Source organism: Megascapheus bottae, chromosome 4 (assembly GCF_031878675.1).
Source record: "Megascapheus bottae isolate mThoBot1 chromosome 4, mThoBot2.hap1, whole genome shotgun sequence".
NCBI lineage: Eukaryota > Metazoa > Chordata > Mammalia > Rodentia > Geomyidae > Megascapheus > Megascapheus bottae.
In genome coordinates, this window is record NC_143512.1 from 64,568,327 (window position 1) to 64,589,673 (window position 21,347).

The window sequence follows — 21,347 nt, forward strand, 5'->3', positions numbered from 1 at the left end:
TTAGTAACCTTAAAACTTAGATTAGGATACAAAGGACAGGATATGCACTCTTACCTTTATTTGACTTTGATGGCTTATTCTTGATAGATTTAAGAGAACTTCTTGCTTTATCCTCTCTATCTTTAATAAGTTTCTGAACATCATCCAAAGATAGTTTTTGTAGAACTACTACAGGTTTTGCTCCTTTATTTAGATCTTCAACTAATCCCATTTTTTCTATTTTGTCTTTCTGTTCTCCTTTTATGTCCATTTTCTTTGTCTCCTGAGTAATATTGCCATCTTTATCTCTCTTGATTTTTGGAATGACAAAATTTTTTAATGCACCAGACCTGCCCCCCAATAAGTAACTTGGGAATTCTGCCTTGTTGTCAAGGTGTGCTTTATTACTGTCTATCTTACTCCTGTTACCCTCTGTCCTTTTGTCATCTTTACTATTTGGTGATTTAAAACCAGGTTTATCGAGTCTTGATTTGTTAGAATCTCCTTGTTTAACACGAGGGCTGTCAGGTCTTAATTTTTGTTCCCCAGAAGATAGTCTCTCCCTTGAGTCCCCTGACTCATGCCTATATTTTCTTTCTAGTTTATCAGTTTTTGAACTATCAGATTTAATGCCATGTTCATTTCTACTTGAAGATCTCAATGTTTCTGGTCTTCGAACTCTAGCTTGATCCCCTCGATGTCGCTCTGACTCACCCCTGTCATCTGATTTTTGTTTATTATCATGGTCACGTCTTAGTGACTCTGAAATAGATCGCCCATCAGGTCTCTGTTTTAAGGCTTCAGCTCTTTCTGATTTTAACCGAGGCGAATCAGATTTAGTATCTTGCTTATGTTTAGAAATTTCAGGTTTTTTCTCTGTTGATGGCTTTCCAGAATCCCTCCTATTTTCATGCCTGTGTTTTGGTGTTTCAGGTCGGCCTTCATTTTTTTGCTTTGGAGTTTCAGGCCGTCCCTCCCCTTTTTGCTTTGGAGTTTCAGGCCGTCCATCCCCCTTCTGTTTTGGGGTCTCAGGCCGCCCATCATTTTTTTGTTTTGGAGTTTCAGGCCGGCTTTCCCCTTTTTGCTTTGGGGTTTCAGGTCTTGATTTTGTTGTTTCTGACCTGGCACTGTTTTGTTTGTTGTCATTTGGTTTTGTGTCAGATAGTCTATTTTCATTCTGTTTAGGTTCAACTATGGTGCTCTCATTTTGTTTGGATTCAGTAGTTCTGTTCTCATTCTGCTTAACTTCTTCTGTTTGGGTCTCAATTTTAACTTCTAACTTACTTTCACTTGACTTTGCCTCCACCAGTCGGTTTTCATTTGGTTTGGATTCTGACAGCCTACTTTCATTTTGTTTCATTTCACTCTTTGAAAACTCAGGATCAGATTTTTTTTTAGGTGTCTCAGGATGATTTTCTGGTGTAGATTTAAGATTTCCAATAATATCTTCCTGAAGAACAGATATAGATGCATCATTACACTGTTTGATTTCTTCAGGCTTTTTTATGGAGTCTGAATCCTGAGTTATAGAAGCCTGAGAGTCCACTCTTCCTGCCTGATGAAGATCAATGCTAACCATTAATGCTGGCCTTGACCCATTTCCCGTAGAACCCGTCTCCTGAGAAGCTGGTCTATTACCTCCTGTAGCACCCCCAGCCTCCTGTGGGTAAGAATCTTGTTTTCTTTTTTTCAAAGGCTTATCTGAAATTTAAAGATAAATATTCATTATCAGTAATAGACATATATTCTCTTCGCATTAAAATCCATATGGACTGATTTATTTAACATCACCATTCTTTTTTAATGTTAGTGAGTGAAAATGTAAATATGCATAGATGAAAGTAAGCATGAATAATATTTTTAAAAATAAGGTCTGAGGAATTTTCATGCTTGCTGAAATGCATGAATATTAAAAAGTACTGTAAAAAAAGTTAACATACTTTGAGAGTATGTAAGTGTACGGACAAAAATGAATAGGATTTATGATGCATCAAATATAAATGTCTATTTATATTCGTACATATTAAGGATAAACTAGATTTTTCATACAGGAATAAGACAGCCAGTGGTAAGTCATATATTCTGAGTTAAGATAATTTTAACCAAAAGCAAAAGCCTTAAATTTGCCAACATATCTAATAGGAAATATAACATTTTATTCCATGTAAATATGTAAATTTTGAATGAAACAAGAGAGAAAATATGAGTTAGGTTGCTGAAATAAAGGAAACAAGAATTAGTCTGTCATCAACCTTCGACCCAGAATTCAAAACTTCTTAAGAGTGGTTAACAGTACATGTGGAATTTAAAAGCTAACACACAATGATAGAAGCAAAATCTAGCACAGGATTAATCAGAAACCTGTAAGAACATTTTAGAATTTTTCTTCTTAAACTTCTACTGGCAAAAAATTACCTATAAACTCCTCAATATAACTTTTTATAAGTTTATATGCTGGCTCAGAAAGAAATAAGTATCGTATTATGAGAAGAACAGAGAAGCACAAATATACCACTGTGGAAAATATGATATTTTTAACACCTATCTATGATTCTACTTCTGAATGCATAGATCTGTAGGTAATTTTCTATAGCCTAATTTCTAGTTCTTAATAGTTTCATTGTGCCATTTTGAGGTTTTCTCTACTTACTCAACTGCTGGACTGTTTTTAAAGTCTTTTCTTAGGCATTTGAACAATAATTCACTAATGTGATATATCATTTCAGGAAGAAGACTACAAGGTTAAAAGTTCAAACTGACAAGTGAAAAACAGTCCTTGATTGTTGGGGAACAAAGTTCAAAAAAACCATTTTAATGACAATGCTTCTTTACTACACCAAAGTCTTACTGTAAGAAGCAGCAGCTCATTCCAAGTTAAACTCTAATCAAATGCAACTAAAATTTACTTTAGGGGCTAAGAATGTGGTTCCCTGGTAGAGGAGTATGATCTGACAAATGCACTTAGGATATCTGCTTTTTTAAATAGAACCATCGAAGCCTGCTCCTTCTGTTTTCCAGATGTCAAATCTATTGTGACACACAATCCATTCACAAAATGATTACTAATGATTATTAATGTTATCATTAGATTGTCTCCAAACTTACAAATAAAATGGAAAGAGTTTATATAATCCTTTCTGAATCAATACCTAAGGAAAAAAATGTATAGTATAGAACTAAAATGTATAGTATCTTTTTTTTTTTTTTTTTTTTTGCCAGTCCTGGGCTTGAGCTCAGGGCATGAGCCCTGTCCTTGGACTTTCTTAATGCTAGAGCTCTACCACTTGAGCCTCAGCACCACTTCTGGCTTTTTTCTATGTATGTGGTATCGAGGAATTGAACTTGGGTCTTCGTGCATGCTAGGCAAGCACTCTACCACTAGGCCAAACTCCTGGCCCTAAATGTAGAGTATCTTAAAAAAAAATCTGTCATACAAAATATTTTATTTGGCCAGAGGACAGAGCAAATAATTATTAGATCATAAACAGGACACTCTCATCTTATCCCTTAAATCTTTATGACAAAGGTCTAGAAATTAATATACTGCAAGTTAAAATTTCTATATTTTCAGGTAAAGAGGAACACACAATGGTGCGACACAGGGTATACTAATATAGCAGGGTACTCACTGGGCATTACGCTAAAAATGAACTATATAACTTGTAGGGGAGGGGATTGCGAGGGAAAACACTAGACGAAAACAAAGGAAGAAGTGACACTGTTCAAAAAAAAAAAGGTACGCATAACCTGACTTATGTAACTGTAACCCCTCTTTACATCACCTTTACAATTAAAAGGAGAAAAAAAGATTTCTATCTTTCCAATCCAATATGCTTTGAAAAATCACTAGAATGATACACATATAAGAACAATGATACTGATTTCAGAAAACGGAAGCGTTTTTGTCATAAATATGTAGCTTTTTTATGAGTTAGTAGTTTTTTTTCAGGAGAAATATTAAAATAGCTTAAAAGAGTGATTTTTTTCCCTTTTCTTTTTGCAGTATTGTGGGGCCCTTGCATACAACGCAGATACTCTTATTGCTGAGCACCTTCAGACTTCTTTTATAAAACAAAAACAACCTGGTTACTTGTGACAAAGGATCTGAACTCTTGCCTGCATGTGCATTTGAGTAGGCGCTGCTTCTTATGTTAGGCTCTGCTTCTTATGTTAGGTTTCCCATGAAGTTAGGCATTTGCCACTGGACCCTGCTTTTACTTGAGACAGGGTCTTGTGAACATTTCTGTTCAGGTGGGTCTCAAACCAAGATCCTCCCAAGTAGGTAGGATTATAGGCAAGAATCACTGGCATCCAGACAGAAGGCCAATTTTTATAAGGGTTATTACAAAGTTCATAGATCATTCTTTTATATTTTTACTTTTTTTCTTTTATGTGACAATTATAGCTTACACTCAGGGCCAGGGTACTGTCCCTTAGCTATTTTGCTCAAAGCTGGTATTCTATCACTTGAGCCATAGCTCTATGGACTTTTCTGCCTAGGCTGACTCACAACTGTGATTCAACCTCCTAAGTAGCTAGGATTATAGATATGAGTCACAGGAACCTGGCTCACTGTCTCCATTTTAATTTATGCTTTGTCATTAAAATGAAATTTGGGAAAATATGATAATTTCAGATAAATTATGTTCAGTTTAATTAATTTAAGATAGTCAATAAATATTTGTAATAAAAATCTCATTTTTCTACTATACATAAAATACTGCTAAATATGAAGTTTTAATTTTTCAACTGCTGGAACACTTCTGTAGAACTGGAAGAAAAAGTCATCATTGTCGGAGAATTATTTCTTGGATTTAGGAAGAACATTCATTTTCTGATTTACTTGGTCTGATTCAGTTCTACTATGAATTTACTCCTATAAAGGTCTTCTTAATTTGTATCAGTCACTTCTTTTTAACTTGTTATATCTCAGTTTCATGGTAACTTGAAATTAATGTCTGAAAATCATTTCTAAGAAGAATAAATTTACATTTGAGACAATGATTACCTTTAAGACCTCTTTACCAATAGGAACCTTTAGATTATGAGGATTCATATACTCCTTAAGAAAGTATACACAAAAAGGTATCATAGCTTCAAAACCTATATTTGTCATCTAGATACATACATTTTAAAGTAAAGCCCCTTACAGAAAATCGGAACTTAATTACGTTCATAAAAAATCCACTGTGTCACCAACTTCTAAATCATAAGTGAAAAACAATTTAAACAGAAAGCAAAATAATTGTATAAACAGTAGCCAATTAAGAAAGATGACACAAAATTCCAAATGCTCTCCAATTTGATGCTCAGAAGTTTTAGATTTCAAAACATTTCAGATTTTTGCATTTTTGTTTCTGATCAACATGTCAATTTCTTCTTCTACAGGTTACAGTGCAAGAGAATTATAATAATACAAAAGTATTAGTGAAGTTAGGCCATTCTTTTTACTTGCTAACATGGAAAGTGGACCTTGGGAAAAGATAAAATAGGCAAAGACAAAGGAACTTCTTTGACAAAAAGAAAGTAGGAATTTTCAGTATATGAAGATACTGATGTCTACAGATTATCCCAGCAACAAAGATGAAAGTCTTTTTAAATTAATTTATGTAATTATAGATGTTAAAAGTATGAGTAAAAAGGATTAAGAAAAAGATCCTTTTGGAATATTTTAATAACATTAAGAATGAACTTTATCAGTGTATGTGTATGTCCAAACAAGGGAGACTAGACTAAAGGGACATAAATATCTAGCAGTCAGAAAAGTATTTCCGAGATGTAGAATTAGGTTCTACTCAATACTAAAAAGAACAACAACAACAACAATTTAAGACTATTCCTTCTTTTTAATTCCACAATTATCAACTATGTTTGCTGAACTTTCTAGTCTTATTTATAAGATATAGGTTTTGGTTTCTACTTGATGGTAATATTTCGCTCATGGCAAATGACTATACTGCAAACAACTTCAGACCCTACATTAACTCTCAGTAAATCAACACTGACCAGATAATTTAGTTGTGTTTGCTCATTATTATAATTCAACAATTGCAAAGAAGTTCTTAGGATATATTAAAAGACATTTTTAGAATTAATTTAATCTCCCAAAGGCTAACAATAAAATCATTACTTTAGAGGGGTTTTCCTTTTATTTATGATCTCACAACCTCGGAACAATAAATACACCTTCAAGAAAATTTCTTACATAAAACAAAACAAAACAAAACTATCCCATCACACAACACAGAAACTGAATACAAACAACAGCCTTCAAATCAAAGATGTTAAATTCCAAATTTTGAAATAAATCAATAGAAAAATAACTTTGGAGATGTCAACTTCAATAGGAAAATAATCTTTTTTTTTCCTCATTCGTTGTGCCAATACTGGGTTTTGAACTCAGGGCCTCAAGCTCTCAGCCAGCATTTTTTGCTCCTGGCTGGTGCTCTACACTTGAGACACACTTCTGCTTTTGTTGGTTAATAGGAGATAAACAGTTCATGAATTTTGTCTGCCTGGGTTGTGATCTGTGATCCTCAGATCTCAATCTATGTAGCTGAACATCAAGTGCACATTTTCTCTCAGCTTTTTGCTCATTATTGATGCTCTACCACTTGAGTCACTTTTCCAGTCTCCTATCTTAATCTTTTATAGCAACAAATAATTTTATATTTTCACCAGATATATAAGCCAACTTTGTTCTTTGAGCTTTTGTTATAGCCATACCATCACAAATTATAGAAAGAAAGAAAAAATATAGTTGAAAATATATCTTTTTGCAAGTACAGTATGTTGTATTTGTTGATTGCTTTTCTCCCTTAAACAGTAATATAAAATAAGTTCACTAATATGCAAGATTAAACTTATTAACTAATTTCATTTTAAAAATAAAAAATTTTGATTTCAACAAATGTGATACAATAAAAACTCAAGAATGTTACCAAAAGTTGGTTGCCGCTTATTCTTTTTTTCATCCTATCACCAACTACTAAAAGTTAATGAAACAGTTATAATTTCTATAATATAGATCAAGAAAATTCAATTCTTGAGGCAACTAAAATTTTTGGTCAGGCAGTCAAAATTTTGTATATTTTTTGTAAAACTGACAGCACTATCAATTTTGGATAAGCTAATAATTATAAGGAGAAGCTGCAAAATGTTAGAGATAATATACTTTCGATTCTACATACAACTATTTCTTAAACCCCATATTACAAACTGAAAAAAAAAAGATTCAGTCTTAATATTGAAGATTTATGTCAAAATTTAAAAGAACAACAAACTCTTGTCAGCAGAATACTTTCAGGAATGTCTTTACTGTATAAACTTGTAATCTGCATGCTTTATAAATTTTATAGTTACTTTCTAAATATACTTTTAATGATTAAAATGTGAATCTTCACCATATAAACACATTATTAAGTGATGTCACATAATGAGCACCCTTTTAATTTGGGTAATGAAATGTATATAGATGTATCTGTAAAGATAACAAATTTGCAAGTAATATTATTTTCAGTCACTGAACATTAGTCCCTAATTCAGGAGATTTTTGTGCATAGTAAATATTAAATGACAAAGAATTTATGACTTAGTTCTATTTGACTACAAAGCAATAAATAACCATATAGACTCATAGTATGCCTTCAAACTCCACCCCAATATCTAACAGTAAAAGGGAAGATTTAATTGTAATCTAAAGATCCTTGATCCATGGACAGTGAGTTTGGCCTAGTGGTAGATGCTTGCCTAGCATGCATGAAGACCCGGGTTCAATTCCTTGGTTCCACATACATAGAAAAAGCCAGAAATGGTGCTGCAGCTCAAGTGGCAGAGTGCTAGCCTTGAGGGAAAAGCCCAAGGACAGTGCTCAGGCCCTGAGTTCAAGCCCCGGGACTGGCCAAAAAAACCCAAAACAAACAAACAAAAAAAACCCTTGATCCTTAAGATTTGCTATTTAATATTACCTTAAAAATCTTACCACAACTTGTGTACTTAACTAAAGAACATCACCGAGATAGAATTATAAATCAAATAAAGCATCTACCTGTCTAGTAAGCATATACATAAAACTCATCTTAAACGTATCAGCTTTAAAGTTATTTCACAGTGGTAAACCTTGTTTAGGCAGGAAAAAAAAGTGAAGCTGTACACGCATATCAACATACTTTAGAGGAAAACACACATAATCTGGAGATGGTAATGTTCATTTTGGTAGAAAATCACAAATAAATGAAATCACATCATGCATAGATGATAAGATAGATTGCATATAATTACCAAATCTGACAAATTTTTCAGTTGAAAAATCAAGTTCAGAATTTAACTTCTGAAATATAACTGTTAGAACAAAAAATACTCAAGAAGTAATTACATATTACCACATATGACGTGGTAAAGATGAGAACATCTTACCTTTATCTTGAACTTCTTTTGAAAAGCGCTCCCTTTCAATAGCTGATTCTCTTTCTATTCGCTCAATTTCAGCCAATGCATCCAATTCCACTTCATCATATATAGGTCCCTGTTGTGATACCTGTTGCTGATTCTGTACCACACAAGTCTGAGGTTGCTTTGTAGCAACGGAAGTGTTCTGTTGTAAAACAGGCACTTGATTTGCTGGAAGGAATGCTGTTTGTTCTTGCTGCGACAAACACTGAGCAGCATTTAGAGGGCGGTTTACATCCTGTGGAGTAATGGGTGTTTTTGAAGTCTGTCCTGGATACTGCACATTAAAAGGAATATCATTTTCTGAAACATTGCTATTTTCCATACCAGAAAGCATATCCTCTTGCTGGTCCATGTCTGAAGACCTTACACGAGAAAGTCTTAACGTAAGTTTAGTAGAGTCCTTAGATGGAGAACTAATTATATCATACATTGCAGCTTTCTCACTCTGTTCTTTTTCATCCTTGCCCAATTTCATTTTCTTTTGCTTTTTTTGTTTTCTTTCTGGAGAATCAAGCAAGATGTCTGGTGGAACATCTCGAGGTGATGAACAAGGCATAGACTGCGATGGTAGAATTAAAGGTGGTCTTGATCCTAGAAAAATAATTCAATAGAAAGAAATATTTTTTTTGATTTTATATTTCTGTAACATGATAAAATATTAAATAAATGACAATATAGTAAGTCTATCTACCTGCCTGTCTCTGTCTCTCTCCACTCTAATGCACTCCCCCTTTAAACCTAGTTGAAAATAATTTCATGAGTAAAACTTTCAGCCTTTGATGAATAATGCATTTCTGAAACTGTTTATTACATTTTTTATTTTAAAGTTGTGTGTGTGTGTGTGTGTGTGTGTGTGTGTACTGTACTGGAGTTTGAACTCCGGTGCTCCTGCCTGGCAGATAGGTGGTCTACAAATTAAGCTGTGCTACAATCCCTACTTATTGTTTACATAAAGTTTCCCTTTTACCCAGGACCAGTCTGTGATCTTCCCACCTCTCCTCAGGTACGGCTGGGATTAACCTTGTATACCAAAATGCCCAACTTGTTTTCACTAAATCTTTGTCCAGGTCAACCTGAGAGTGCATTCCTATTTGTGCCTCATAAGAATCTGGGAGTCCAAGTGTGAGCCAGCGTTCTGAGTAGTACCTACTTGAAGTATTTTCTTTTTTAGAATCTGTCTTTCATCTTCCCTCAAGTGTCAGAAGAAAAGAAACTGACTATCTAGATGAACCACCTATCCCTTTGTTACCATCTCTACAAGTCATAAATAACATCTTATCCTAACAACAATTGTGCGGTAGGTGCCCAATTTTGGAAATAATGTTACCTTGGAAGTTTCTCTTCTAGAAGTTGAGTTTAAGTGATGGAGAGACCATGACAGTAAAAATAATGGAACTCATCCTAGCTCTCTCTAATAAAAAGAGATTTGGAGCCCTAGCATGTATTTCTCCCCTAAAAGATCAACAACAAAAATTAAAGAGAATCACAGGAAGGGGGGGGCGGACTCACAATTTGTACACACAAGGACAGAAAACCGTAAAATGTCCTCCAACTCCTCATCCTGTGCCAGCAGCACCGCTAAGCGGTGAGAGTGACCCAGTGGCTGCCCAGGACTTTGGGATCTGACCAACTAGTCTGCAGCATCCAGATGCAAAAAAATTCCCGCAGCGCTGGAACCAAACAGCACAGAGAGAAACCGGGACCAGTGGCGCATCACTGTAACATCCAGACCTGGAGAATCTACACAACAGCCCACAACCAATATGGCTGCTAAGCCACTTGAAGGTACCCTACAGTGGCCTGGGTCCCGAGGAGCAACACATTGCAGCATCTAGACATGAGATCTACCACAGTGTGCTGTTCAGTCCACAACCAACTCCAGCGTCAGTGCATGAATACTCTGCTGGGGACACTCCCCAACACTCCATGGGAGACCAGTGCTAGTGGAGATCCACAGACCTGGACTCCTCCTTTCCACCCAAGAAGGGGCCATCTGTTGGGTACCAGTATGAATCCACTAGCACTCATACTGGGAGGGTGTTAGGGCCATGTATCCCCCACAGGGAAACTGGGCCTCTTTGAAAACAACATAGACAAAATCCTAGGCACTTGTGGGAGCCTCCTTCCTTCTGAAGCTTCATGCCCATCCTGGAGGTCCAAAATCCTTCCCACCCCACCTGCTACAGACTACTGAGCTCCATTCAGCTAGCTGGGACTAGCACTTGCTGGCCCAAGACACGGTATGGGCTAGTTAACCCCATGTGAGCTAGCCTGGGCCAAGTGTGTGCAGCCACCTGTCTGGCATGGACCACAAAACACCCAGACCCAAATGTGTAAATCACAATGAAAGAGTATAAGATTCATGAACAATCAGGACAACACACCAAATCCAAAAGCTAAATTAACCTAACCAAAGATTTGTAAAAGATCTTTATAGCAAAAACTATAAAAGTCTGAAGAAAGAAATTGAAGAGCGGCCGGGAGTTTGGCCTAGTGGTTAAAGTGCTTGCCTAGCATGCATGAAGACCTGGGTTCGATTCCTCGGTACCACATACATAGAAAAAAAAAAAAAAGCTGGAAGTGGCGCTAAGGCTCAAGTGGTAGAGCTCTAGCCTTGAGAAAACACAAGGACAGTGCTCAGGCCCTGAGCTCAGGCCCAGGACTGTCAAAAACAAATAAAGTTGAGCTTCCTTTAAAAAAAAAAAAAAAGAAATTGAAGAGCACATCAGGAAATGGAAAGACCTTCCACATTCATGGACAGGTAGAATCAAGTTGTGAAAATGGCTATACTGCCAAAATGATTTACAAATTCAATGCAGTCCCCATCAAAATCTCCATGATGTTCTTTACTAAGATGAAGAAAACAATCTAAAAATTCATATGGAACAACAAAAGGAACTTAGAATAGCCAACGCAATTTTAGGTTAAGAAAAAAAATGCAATATGGGCAGTATTACAATAACAGATTTCAAAGTCTAGTACAGAGCCATAATAACAAAAACAGCTGATATTGGCACAAAATTAGACCAGAAGATGAACAGAACAGACTAAAAGACCCAGAAATAAAACTACACACTCCCAGTCATCTAATATTTGACAAAGGAGCCAAAAGTATACAGTAGAAAAAAATAGCCTCTTCAACAATTGATGCTGGGAAACTGGGCAGCCATATGCGGAAAACTAAAGTCAATCCCTGCTTATAACCATGCACTAATATCAATTCAAAGTGGATCAAAGACCTCAATGGCAGACCCAAAACTCTGAAACTACTATAAGAGAAACACTAAAACTTATAGGTTTAGGCAGGAACTTCCTGAATAAGAGTCCCAGGGGCACAACATATAGGAAAGAGACTCCACAAGTGGGACTACATTAAAATAAAAAGTTTCTGTACAGCTAAGGACACAGTTACCAAATTAGAAAGACAGTCAACTAATTGGGGAAAGATCTTTACCACCAACACATCAAAGACCTAATATCCAATATATATAAAGAGTTCAAGAAACTAACCCCTTCCAAACTTAATACACCAACTGCTAAATGGGAAAGGGAGCTAAGGAAAGATATGTGAGAAGAAGGGGTAAAAATGGCAAAGAAACACATGAGGAAATGCTTAGCATCCCTGGCCATAAAAACAATGCAAAGCAAAACAACCCTGAAATACCATTTCACTCGTTAGATGGGTTAACATTTTGAATTTGAACAACAAATGCTGGAGAGGATATGGGGAAAAGGGAACCCTATTTCACTGTTGATGGGAATGTAAAATAGCACAACTACGCTGGAAAGAAGTCTGGAGGTTCCACAAAAAACTAAACATAGACCTTCCCTACAACCTAGCCACACCACTCCTCCACATCTATACCCTGAGCATCAATCATGAACTAGGATATGATATGGATATCTAAACACCAAGTTCACCCTGCACTATTCAGAATAATCAAGAAATGGAAACACAGATGTTCCACAATAGATATGTGGATTCAAAAAATGTACTTAAATACAGTGTTAACACAGCCACAGAAAGAATAAAAAGTAATGTCATTTTCAAGGAAACGGATAGAACTAAAAAAAGTCAAGTGAATCAGGGTAAGCCAAGATCAGAAAAACTATGCAAGTTCTCTCTGATGCAGAAGTCAGATTTAAAATGCAATGGAATATGGCAAATTGCCCAGGATTCTAGATTATACAGTAAGACCAAAAGAGGATTAGAGAATCACAAAAGTGCAATACCCAAGTGCCTCTTCAAATGTATATAAAATAATACACACACTGAAAGGATCACCAAAGATATGAAAACAAAGGATTCTTTGGTTTTTTTTTTTTGCTGATGATTCTGTATTTTTTACCTTATACATAGTATTATTTATTTACATGCATATCTATAGAATGGTTGGGGGAGGGCATGGAATCTAAGGAAAAAGTGAAAAAGTACAGCAGCGGAATGCACTGGACAGTGACAGAAGTGATTTATACAGCTGATGGGTAGAGATGAGAGGGAGAATATGGGAGTGAATGAGGGAACAGATAATACTGTATGAAAGGAAATATACTTATTACCTGACAAGTAAATGTAACCCCTCTGTATATCACCTCTATAACAAAAGTAAATTTAATACAATAAAAATTTTAAAAGTTGAGTTAATTCATACACCAAGATAAAATTATTACCTATCTGTGTCTGTGTGTGTATGTGACAATAATAGGACTTGAAACTCAGAGCCTGACACTTTTACTTAACTTTTTTACTCAAGGCTGTCATACTTCTATTTCTGGCATCTTTGCTGATTAACTATAGTAACAATATCATGTGCATTTCTGTGAGTGTTGGTTTCAAACCTTGATCCTAAGATCTCAGCTTCTTGAGAGGCTAGGATTACAGGAATCAGGGCCTGGTTATCACATATCTTGTAGTTAATCATATGCTAACTTTTAAAAGTGAAGTATTTTCTTCCAAAAAAGAAATTAAAATTATTAGACTGAAATTTAAATATACTGTTTTAAATATTAACTAGACTAAAATTCAAAATCTTTTTGTCTATTATAGAGAAGATCATACAATGTATTCTTTAGGAATTCAAAGATAAAATTAATATTCATCTACATGAGATAGTGTAAGATTATCTCTCTCTCCCTCTCTCCCTCTTTTTTGGTCAGTCATGGGGCCTGGGTGCTGTCCTTGATCTCTTCAGCTCATGGCTGGTGCTCTACCACTTGAGCCACAGTGCCACTTCTTAAGATTAGATTTCTGAGAAAAGAAATCATTAACAACTTTAGGACATTAGGGAAGATTATTCAAAGAGTACCTATTTGATTCAGATCCGGATATGAATGATATGAGAGATGTAGAAAGGTAACATGACAAGCTCCACTTGATAAATGACAGAAATAATTTTATGATAATTTCAAATTTTTAAGTCAATATGACCTTGGATTAGAATACCACTGAGATGAGAATGTTATAAGACAGTAAAAACAATTCTGAAAATGAATTTGAATTATCAGCAATATATGAGGGAGAGCTTTGAAATAAAAAGTTGTAACTTGGGAGACCAACGCTGTCATCATAATTAAGCGAAATAGCCAAGGAAAAAAGGTGCAATCACAGTACAAAGTTTATGATAGAGCAAGGTGCTAGTGATTAACATCTACAGCCCTAGCTAGTCAAGAGACTAAGATTCAGAAACTTCAGTTTGAAACCAGTCTAGGCTGAAAAGTCCATAAGAGTCCATCTTCAAAATAACTAACAAAAGCTAAGCTGAAGGCATGGCTCAAGTGGTAGATCACCATGTGAGCAAGCAAGTAAGCGGGCATGTGGTCCTGAGTTCAAACTCAGGGAAAATGTTTAATAGAAACCCTGAGAAATAGTAAATAAAGTTTTTTCAAAATGTCAACAAAAAGGGCCAGGAGTTTGGCCTAGTGGTAGAGTGTTTGCCTAGCATGCACGAAGACCCGGGTTCAATTCCTCGGTACCACATACATAGAAAAAAGCTGGAAGTGGTGCTGAGGCTCAAAGTGGTAGAGCTCTAGCCTTGAGAAAATCCAAGGACAGTGCTCAGGCCCTGAGCTCAAGCCCAGGACTGGCCAAAAAAAAAAAAAAGTCAACAAAAAAAGCAGTAAAAAAAAATGGGTGACCTCAATATCAAATAATATTTGTTTTAGGTCCGAGCCTGGAACTTGAATTCAGCACCTAATGCTTCCCCTCACTGGTTGACATTCTACCAACTTAGTCACATCTCCAATAAAAAAGAAAAATTTTGTTACTTTGCCTAAGTGTAGAAAAAACTGACAAAAAGTTTCAAATATTTAAGAGAGATTTCAAAGATCATTTATCAAGGAGAATGGTACTAGATATACCTGAAAACTCATGAATAATTTAATGCCGTTTAAACAAGTGGGAAGTGAATAATAAATATAATTAATATAAGTCCCTTTATCTAGACTTGCTTAAATCCAGGCTTATTTTTTCTACAATAGAAAAAAACCTTTTAGTGTCTACTTTAAGAAGTCTGAGTTCTTTATTAAACTTAAAACATGCTTAAGAGATTTTGGTTACACTATTACCTTTTGGAGTTCCATCACTTCCAGCAGGGGAGCACACTGGCTGTGGTGACCTCAAGGGAAAAGATGCTGCATTCCTCATTGTTGAAGAATCACCATCCTAAGAACAGAATATAAAACTTACATCTCCAATGACAGGAGAGGCATACAGAAATCTTAAAGAGAACTAATAAAAGCCATAAATTACTGACAGGTAAAGTGTTGGAATTCAATAGCATAATTCTTCTGTACTTTCCTGTTTTCTTCATGGTATATCTTAGGAGAATTGAAACTGTATCCAAAAGAATCAACAGCCTAAGCATGGCAATGAATAAGAAAATGGATATTACTAATGTGCTCCATTTTGGATTACTACTTTCTACAAAAGGAGCTGTAACACCCTATAAGTTGTATATGTCTTGAGAGTAATCTACTGTCATCTGTTATCCTTTAGATATAAGCAGGTTACATAAAAATACAGCTCCATCCATTAGGCAAATTTCTAATATGGAAAATATTTCAATAACATCAAGGCAACATACTAATTGTAGGCCTATAATGAGTAGCATTTTCTTAAGTATAAAAGCAAAAACTTAATATTAAAGTAAAACTTAATGTTACTTGACTAACTTGTGAGTACAGGAAGTTTTATTCATAGCTAAATTCTATGTACCTAGTATAACTCATGATAAATAGTAGATATCCTCTGAGTTGTGAAATAAAAAATACTAGGTATCTGACAAATAATTAGTGCTACTTTATTACCTTAATAATAACTAATACATTACATACGTCACTACTTAGCCTGTGCACCATGTGTAGGTAGTCGTCACTTGAGCCATGTCTGGGATTATCAGCATGATGATTAGCTGAATTGCCAGATAACGGACCAGAAACTTTATTATCATGTATGTTTCTCAAACCACCTGCAACAATGGGACTTGATACCGATGCTGAAATTAATAAAAATAAAAAAGTTTATAAGTGTATAATATATATTAAATAATATTCATTAACACAGAATTATATATTGTACTTAATGTACATAATAATATAAGTTTATAATAAAAGTTTATAAACTTTTTTCACAAATTATTCACAAAACCCTTTTTAACTATACACAGGTTATAGAGAAAAACAATAAATACTAATGTACTAATTTACAGCTTGTAAATATAGTTAAACTCTTTATTGCTGAATTTGCCTCCTTCTCCCCTCCTTATGCCCTCAAAGGGAGTATTTTGACTTCAGAGTTGACTCTCCAATATATATCATTATATTCCTCAGTAACATAACACTGTTCTGCATATTACTTTAAAAATAGTATTTTAATATATTCTATATTTTGCTTTGTGGTTCAATATTGCATTTAGATTTGTCTGTAGTTTTAAATTCATCAGTTTTAACTAAGTGATACATTCTGCTGTATAACATACAACATCTTTAGTCATTTTTGCAACAAAACATTTAGATTGATTAAACTTCGTGTTGTCAAACAATGCTGCAATGCATGGTTTTGAATATAGACTATGTATATATGAATATGAATTCCAGGACCCAATATTTACAAGTATGATTACTTAAATGTAGATATTATACCTAGAGCCATTCTAATGATTAGGAATCATTTATAAATATTATATCTATTTGTATTTGTCATTATAGAAACAGGCTTCTCTATATCTTCAGCAATAGTTTTTGTTATTCTAAGAGAGGGAAATTACACATTAGTTTGTATTTAATTGTAAAAAAAATTCTATGTGTATTATCACTCAGAGTTCCTCCTCAAAATAAAGTTGCAAAACAGTCTCCCGTATTTTCTTATAAAGTTTTATGAGGGGCTGGGAGTATATCCTAGTGGTAAAGTGCTCACCTAGCATGCATGAAGACCTAGGTTCGATTCCTGGGTACCACATACACAGAAACAGCTGGAAGTGGCACTGTGGCTTAAGAGGCAGAGTGCAAGGACAGTGAGTAGGCCTTGAATTCAAGCCCCAGGTGTAGCAAAAACAAATAAAATAAAGTGCTGAATAAACTACCAATCAAAAAAACAACAAAAGAGGGCCGGGAGTTTGGCCTAGGGGTAGAGTGCTTGCCTAGCATGCACGAATACCCGGGTTCAATTCCTCGGTACCACATACACAGAAAAAAGTCAGAAGTGGTGCTGAGGCTCTAGCCTTGAGAAAGTCCAAGGACAGTGCTCAGGCCCTGAGCTCAAACCCAAGACTGGCAAAAAAAAAAAAAAAAAAAAAAAAAAGTTTAATGATTTTGCTTGTTTTGTTTTTGCTGGTCATGGGGCTTGAACTCTGGGCCTGGACATTGTCCCTGAGCTCTTCGGCTCAGGGCTACTGCCCTACCCCTGGAGCCACAGCGCCACTTCTAGTTTTCTAGTAGTTATTTGGAGATAAGAGTCCTTTGGTCTTTGGTGCCCACACTGGCTGTGAACAGCAATCCTTAGATCTCAGCCTCCTGAGTAGCTAGGATTACAGGCGTGAGCCACAGTCCTGGCAATTTTGCTTGTTTTGTGTGTTTCTTGAAAGCACACATTTATTTTTAAGTACAGAGAATGTTATTTTTTTTTCCAGATGGATATCTGATTGTGTCTACTGGATTAAAGAAATCATTCTTTCCCTAACTAAGATCTAATTAATACCCCATATTTATACTAAGTTTTTATTCGTTCATGATTATGGGTAAATATCTAAAAGTTTCATCATGTTTCACCTCACTATGTGTTAACTTTCCATGTCTGTACTAATATTACAACAAGCTACCTATTTTTGGGCTTTTACTCTTCTAGGCTTTTTTTTTTTTTTTTTTGCCAGTCCTGGGCTTGAGCTCAGGGCCTGAGCACTGTCCTTGGACTTTCTCAAGGCTAGAGCTCTACCACTTGAGCCTCAGCACCACTTCTGGTTTTTTTCTATGTATGTGGTACCAAGGAATCGAACCCGGGTCTTCATGCATGCTAGGCAAGCACTTTAACCACTAGGCCAAACTCCTGGCCTTACTCTTCTATAGAATTTTATAAAGCTGCTTAAGTTTCATAAGAACCCTCCTCAGCAATTTTAGTATGGATTTGAGTAATCTTTTTTAAAATTTTATTTTCAGGGTAATGTAGAGAGGGTTATGGTTACATTCGTCAGGTAGTAGGTGCATTACTTTTCACACACTGACACTCCTTTCCAGGATTTGAGTAACCCTTACCATATTCTCTCTTCCTATTCATAAAAATAGTATAACTTTAAAAAAAAGTTTTTCCATTATTTCTTCATTAACTTTTATGATTTTCTTCACAAAAGTCCTACACATCTTTCAATTAAATCCTTCTTATTCAGTTTTCCAAATCCATGATTTGCCCTGTAGTTTTTCCTCGAGTTACCATGTAAAATGGTCTCTATTTAGTATTGTGTTATCTAGTGTTGGGAAACCAGAAGTTGGCTGCTTTCATAGATAATTAAGTTTTCAAGCTAAAACGTTCACAATGAAGAAAGTTTTGATTTTACAAAATAAATACACTCAAGATTATACACATAGGAACTAATGATGATGAACAAATCACAAATTCTTAAATTTCACTTTAATTGTGGGAGACAAAAACAAATTATTTTTTATAATTTTCTGCTTTTAAAATATTTCTCAAAAATGTAAGTAATTTATCCTAGAAATAATATAACATCCATAAGATAATTAAAAGGCATTTTAACTGTAAAAGATATACTAATGTCAACTTTAAGATATTAAGAACAAGCCTAGGCACTAGTGGATCATTTCTGTAATTCTTGGTATTCAGGGGACTAAGATTTGAGGACTGAAGTTTGAAGCTTGCCTGGGCAGAATGTCAGTGAGACTCTTATCTCCAATTAACTACTAAAACCAGACAGAAGTGAAGCTGTGGCTCTAGTAGTAGAACACTAGCCTTGAAAAAAATAAAAAAAAATAAAAAACTCAGGAAAAAGCCCGGGCCTTGAGTTCAAGTTCCAGGACCGAAGCATCCACACACAGAAACATACCAAAAACCCAATGGAAACAACAGTTCTTATAATTTAATAATTATAAAATAACCTAATCCAAACAGATAAAATGATATTACTCTTTCTACTCCTCAAGTGATAAATGTAATAATGTACTTTTAATAATTTAAGTCATCTGGTAAAAATAACAAAAAGTTAAGCAAAAATATATAGTACGGCATTTTAGCTTGTTTTAAAAATTATTTTAAAAAACAAACTTACTAGGATTTATACTTATTTCAGTATGACCAATAAACTTAACAAAACTGTTCTTACCTTGCTGCATTTGTGGATGTGTTGTATAACTTGAAGGATGGGAATATGGCATGTATCCTGCAGGGCTTTGTGGGGCATATGGACTAGGCACTGGGCTATTCTGTTGTGGCATAAATCTGTTCCCAGAGCTTGTCTGTGGTGGCACAAACCGGCTAAAACCCAAATAAAAAATAATATGAGGAACAGGTTAAACATGCTAATTAAAATTTCATTGTTATAAAATATTTCAGAGAATTCTAATTTTTTAGACCTTTTCTTTTTATTGTAAAGGTCATATACAGAGGGGTTACAGTTATGTAAGTCATGTAATGAAAATGTTTCTTTTTGAACAGTGTTATGTCTTTCCTCATTTTGTTCCCATTTTTTCCCTCCTTATTCCCCTCTCCCACAAGTTATACAGTTTTTTTTCAACATAGTATAAAATCTATGCATAGAGAAAATGTTGCGTGGTGCTAAGAGTGTGGCCTAGTGGTAGAGTGTTTGCCTAGCATGCATGAAGCCTGGGTAGATGTGGTGCTGTGCCTCAAGTGGTAGAGTGCTAGCCTTGAGAAAAAAAACAACAACAAAAAAAGACAGACAGACAGAGAGACAGAAAGAAAGAAAGAAAGAAGGAAAGAAAGAAAGAAAAAGAAAGAAAGAAAGGAAGAACGGAAGGCAGGAAGGAAGGAAGGAAGGAACAAACACATAAAAACAAGGATAGTGCCAGGCTCTGAATTCAAGCCCAGGACTGGTTTAAAAAAGAAAAGAAAAAGTTGCAAAATAGTCAAATAACACAAAACCCATTCATAATTTGCAATCTATAAAATAGATTCAACAGTTTAACACTGATATGATTCATTAATTTTATTCACATAAAACCATGAATCAGTTTAAAGAATACAAAGCAATGCTCCCTAAAATAAAGAATAACAATTCTAAACACAGCAGTTTTATGTTTGTTTTGGGGTTTTGCTAAGGCTTTGTATGTAATAGACAAGCACTCTACTCCTGAGCTCCAGCTGTTTTCACACATTCATTTATATATATGAAATTCACTTTAGTAAAATGGTAGCTACGTCAGTTAGAGTATTTATTTATACATACTACATTAAGGAAGTGTTTAGTAGAATTACTAAGCAGTAACTCAGTACATGTACTTCAGCATTAACTAAATGTACATACTCTATTTTCCCCTGAAGACGGATATTAATACATGAGTTATACATAAATACATATAAATTTATATATATATTACCTGGAGGGGCTATGTGAGATAGTGGTTTGTTGATAATTGGAAGATGCAGGACTACTGTGCATGGAATTCTGAGAAAGTTTATACTGAGACATCATCATTCCTATGTAATACATAAAAATATTAAACATTAATTTCTTCTTACAGTAAAAGTGTTACTTAATTCATTCTTCCATGAGCACTGGATAAAATTCTTTTTGATCAATATTTTAATTTCTGAAGTACAAAAATAAATTTCAAATACTACTTTTATTAAAAGATCATTTTCCATACAAACTAATCAGGAAATAGACATTATGATGGCAGTGATTCTTTTCAGTGCTAGATACCAAACGTAGGGACTCAATAAATACTAAGCAAGTTCTCTACTACTGAGATACATCCTTAGGCCAGATTTAAAAAAAAATTTATCTGCTCAACTCAATATTTCATAATTTTGCCTTAGAATTTTTAGAAATCACCTTCTACACTATATACTTCCTTCCACAACAATTCCTTAGGTAGTTTCTATTACTATTATATCTATTATTAATATGCAAATACTTGAACATAGACCTGCCTATACCTGGCAATTTTACAAAAGCTATGCCTTCCTTTTATTGGGGTTGAGACCTAGGTTTTGAAAAGTACTTTATTTATGGGCTCAAAGTTTGAGTTCCTGCAATTTCCATCTGAAAGTCTTTAAGCAAAACAGATACATTTATTCTATCTTCCAAAATAACTTTTGCCACCGTAGTTATTAAGTGACTATGTATGTCACTAATGGATGACTATATGAGTGTAACCGTCACATTCTCATTTCTTTTCAACCTAATGTATTTTATATTAAATAAAATTTCAGCTTTAGACATTTAAAAATC

At 34.7% G+C, this 21,347-nt stretch overlaps 1 protein-coding gene across 7 annotated transcripts in view; it reads right to left on the reverse strand.

Annotated features, from left to right (window-relative positions):
• Nipbl (NIPBL cohesin loading factor) overlaps positions 1-21,347 on the reverse strand; it is a 184,863-nt gene that overhangs the window by 76,074 nt on the left and 87,442 nt on the right. For 6 of the 7 annotated variants that reach the window (XM_090332033.1, XM_090332036.1, XM_090332034.1 and 3 more), the window contains 6 exons: positions 20,491-20,590; positions 19,257-19,408; positions 15,763-15,923; positions 14,995-15,091; positions 8,395-9,021; positions 55-1,680 (listed from right to left, as the gene is read on the reverse strand). In XM_090332033.1, coding sequence (XP_090188159.1) covers positions 55-1,680; positions 8,395-9,021; positions 14,995-15,091; positions 15,763-15,923; positions 19,257-19,408; positions 20,491-20,590 — 2,763 coding nt within the window. The remainder of the gene's footprint in view (positions 1-54; positions 1,681-8,394; positions 9,022-14,994; positions 15,092-15,762; positions 15,924-19,256; positions 19,409-20,490; positions 20,591-21,347) is intronic. The other variant, XM_090332037.1, reaches the window with a different exon arrangement.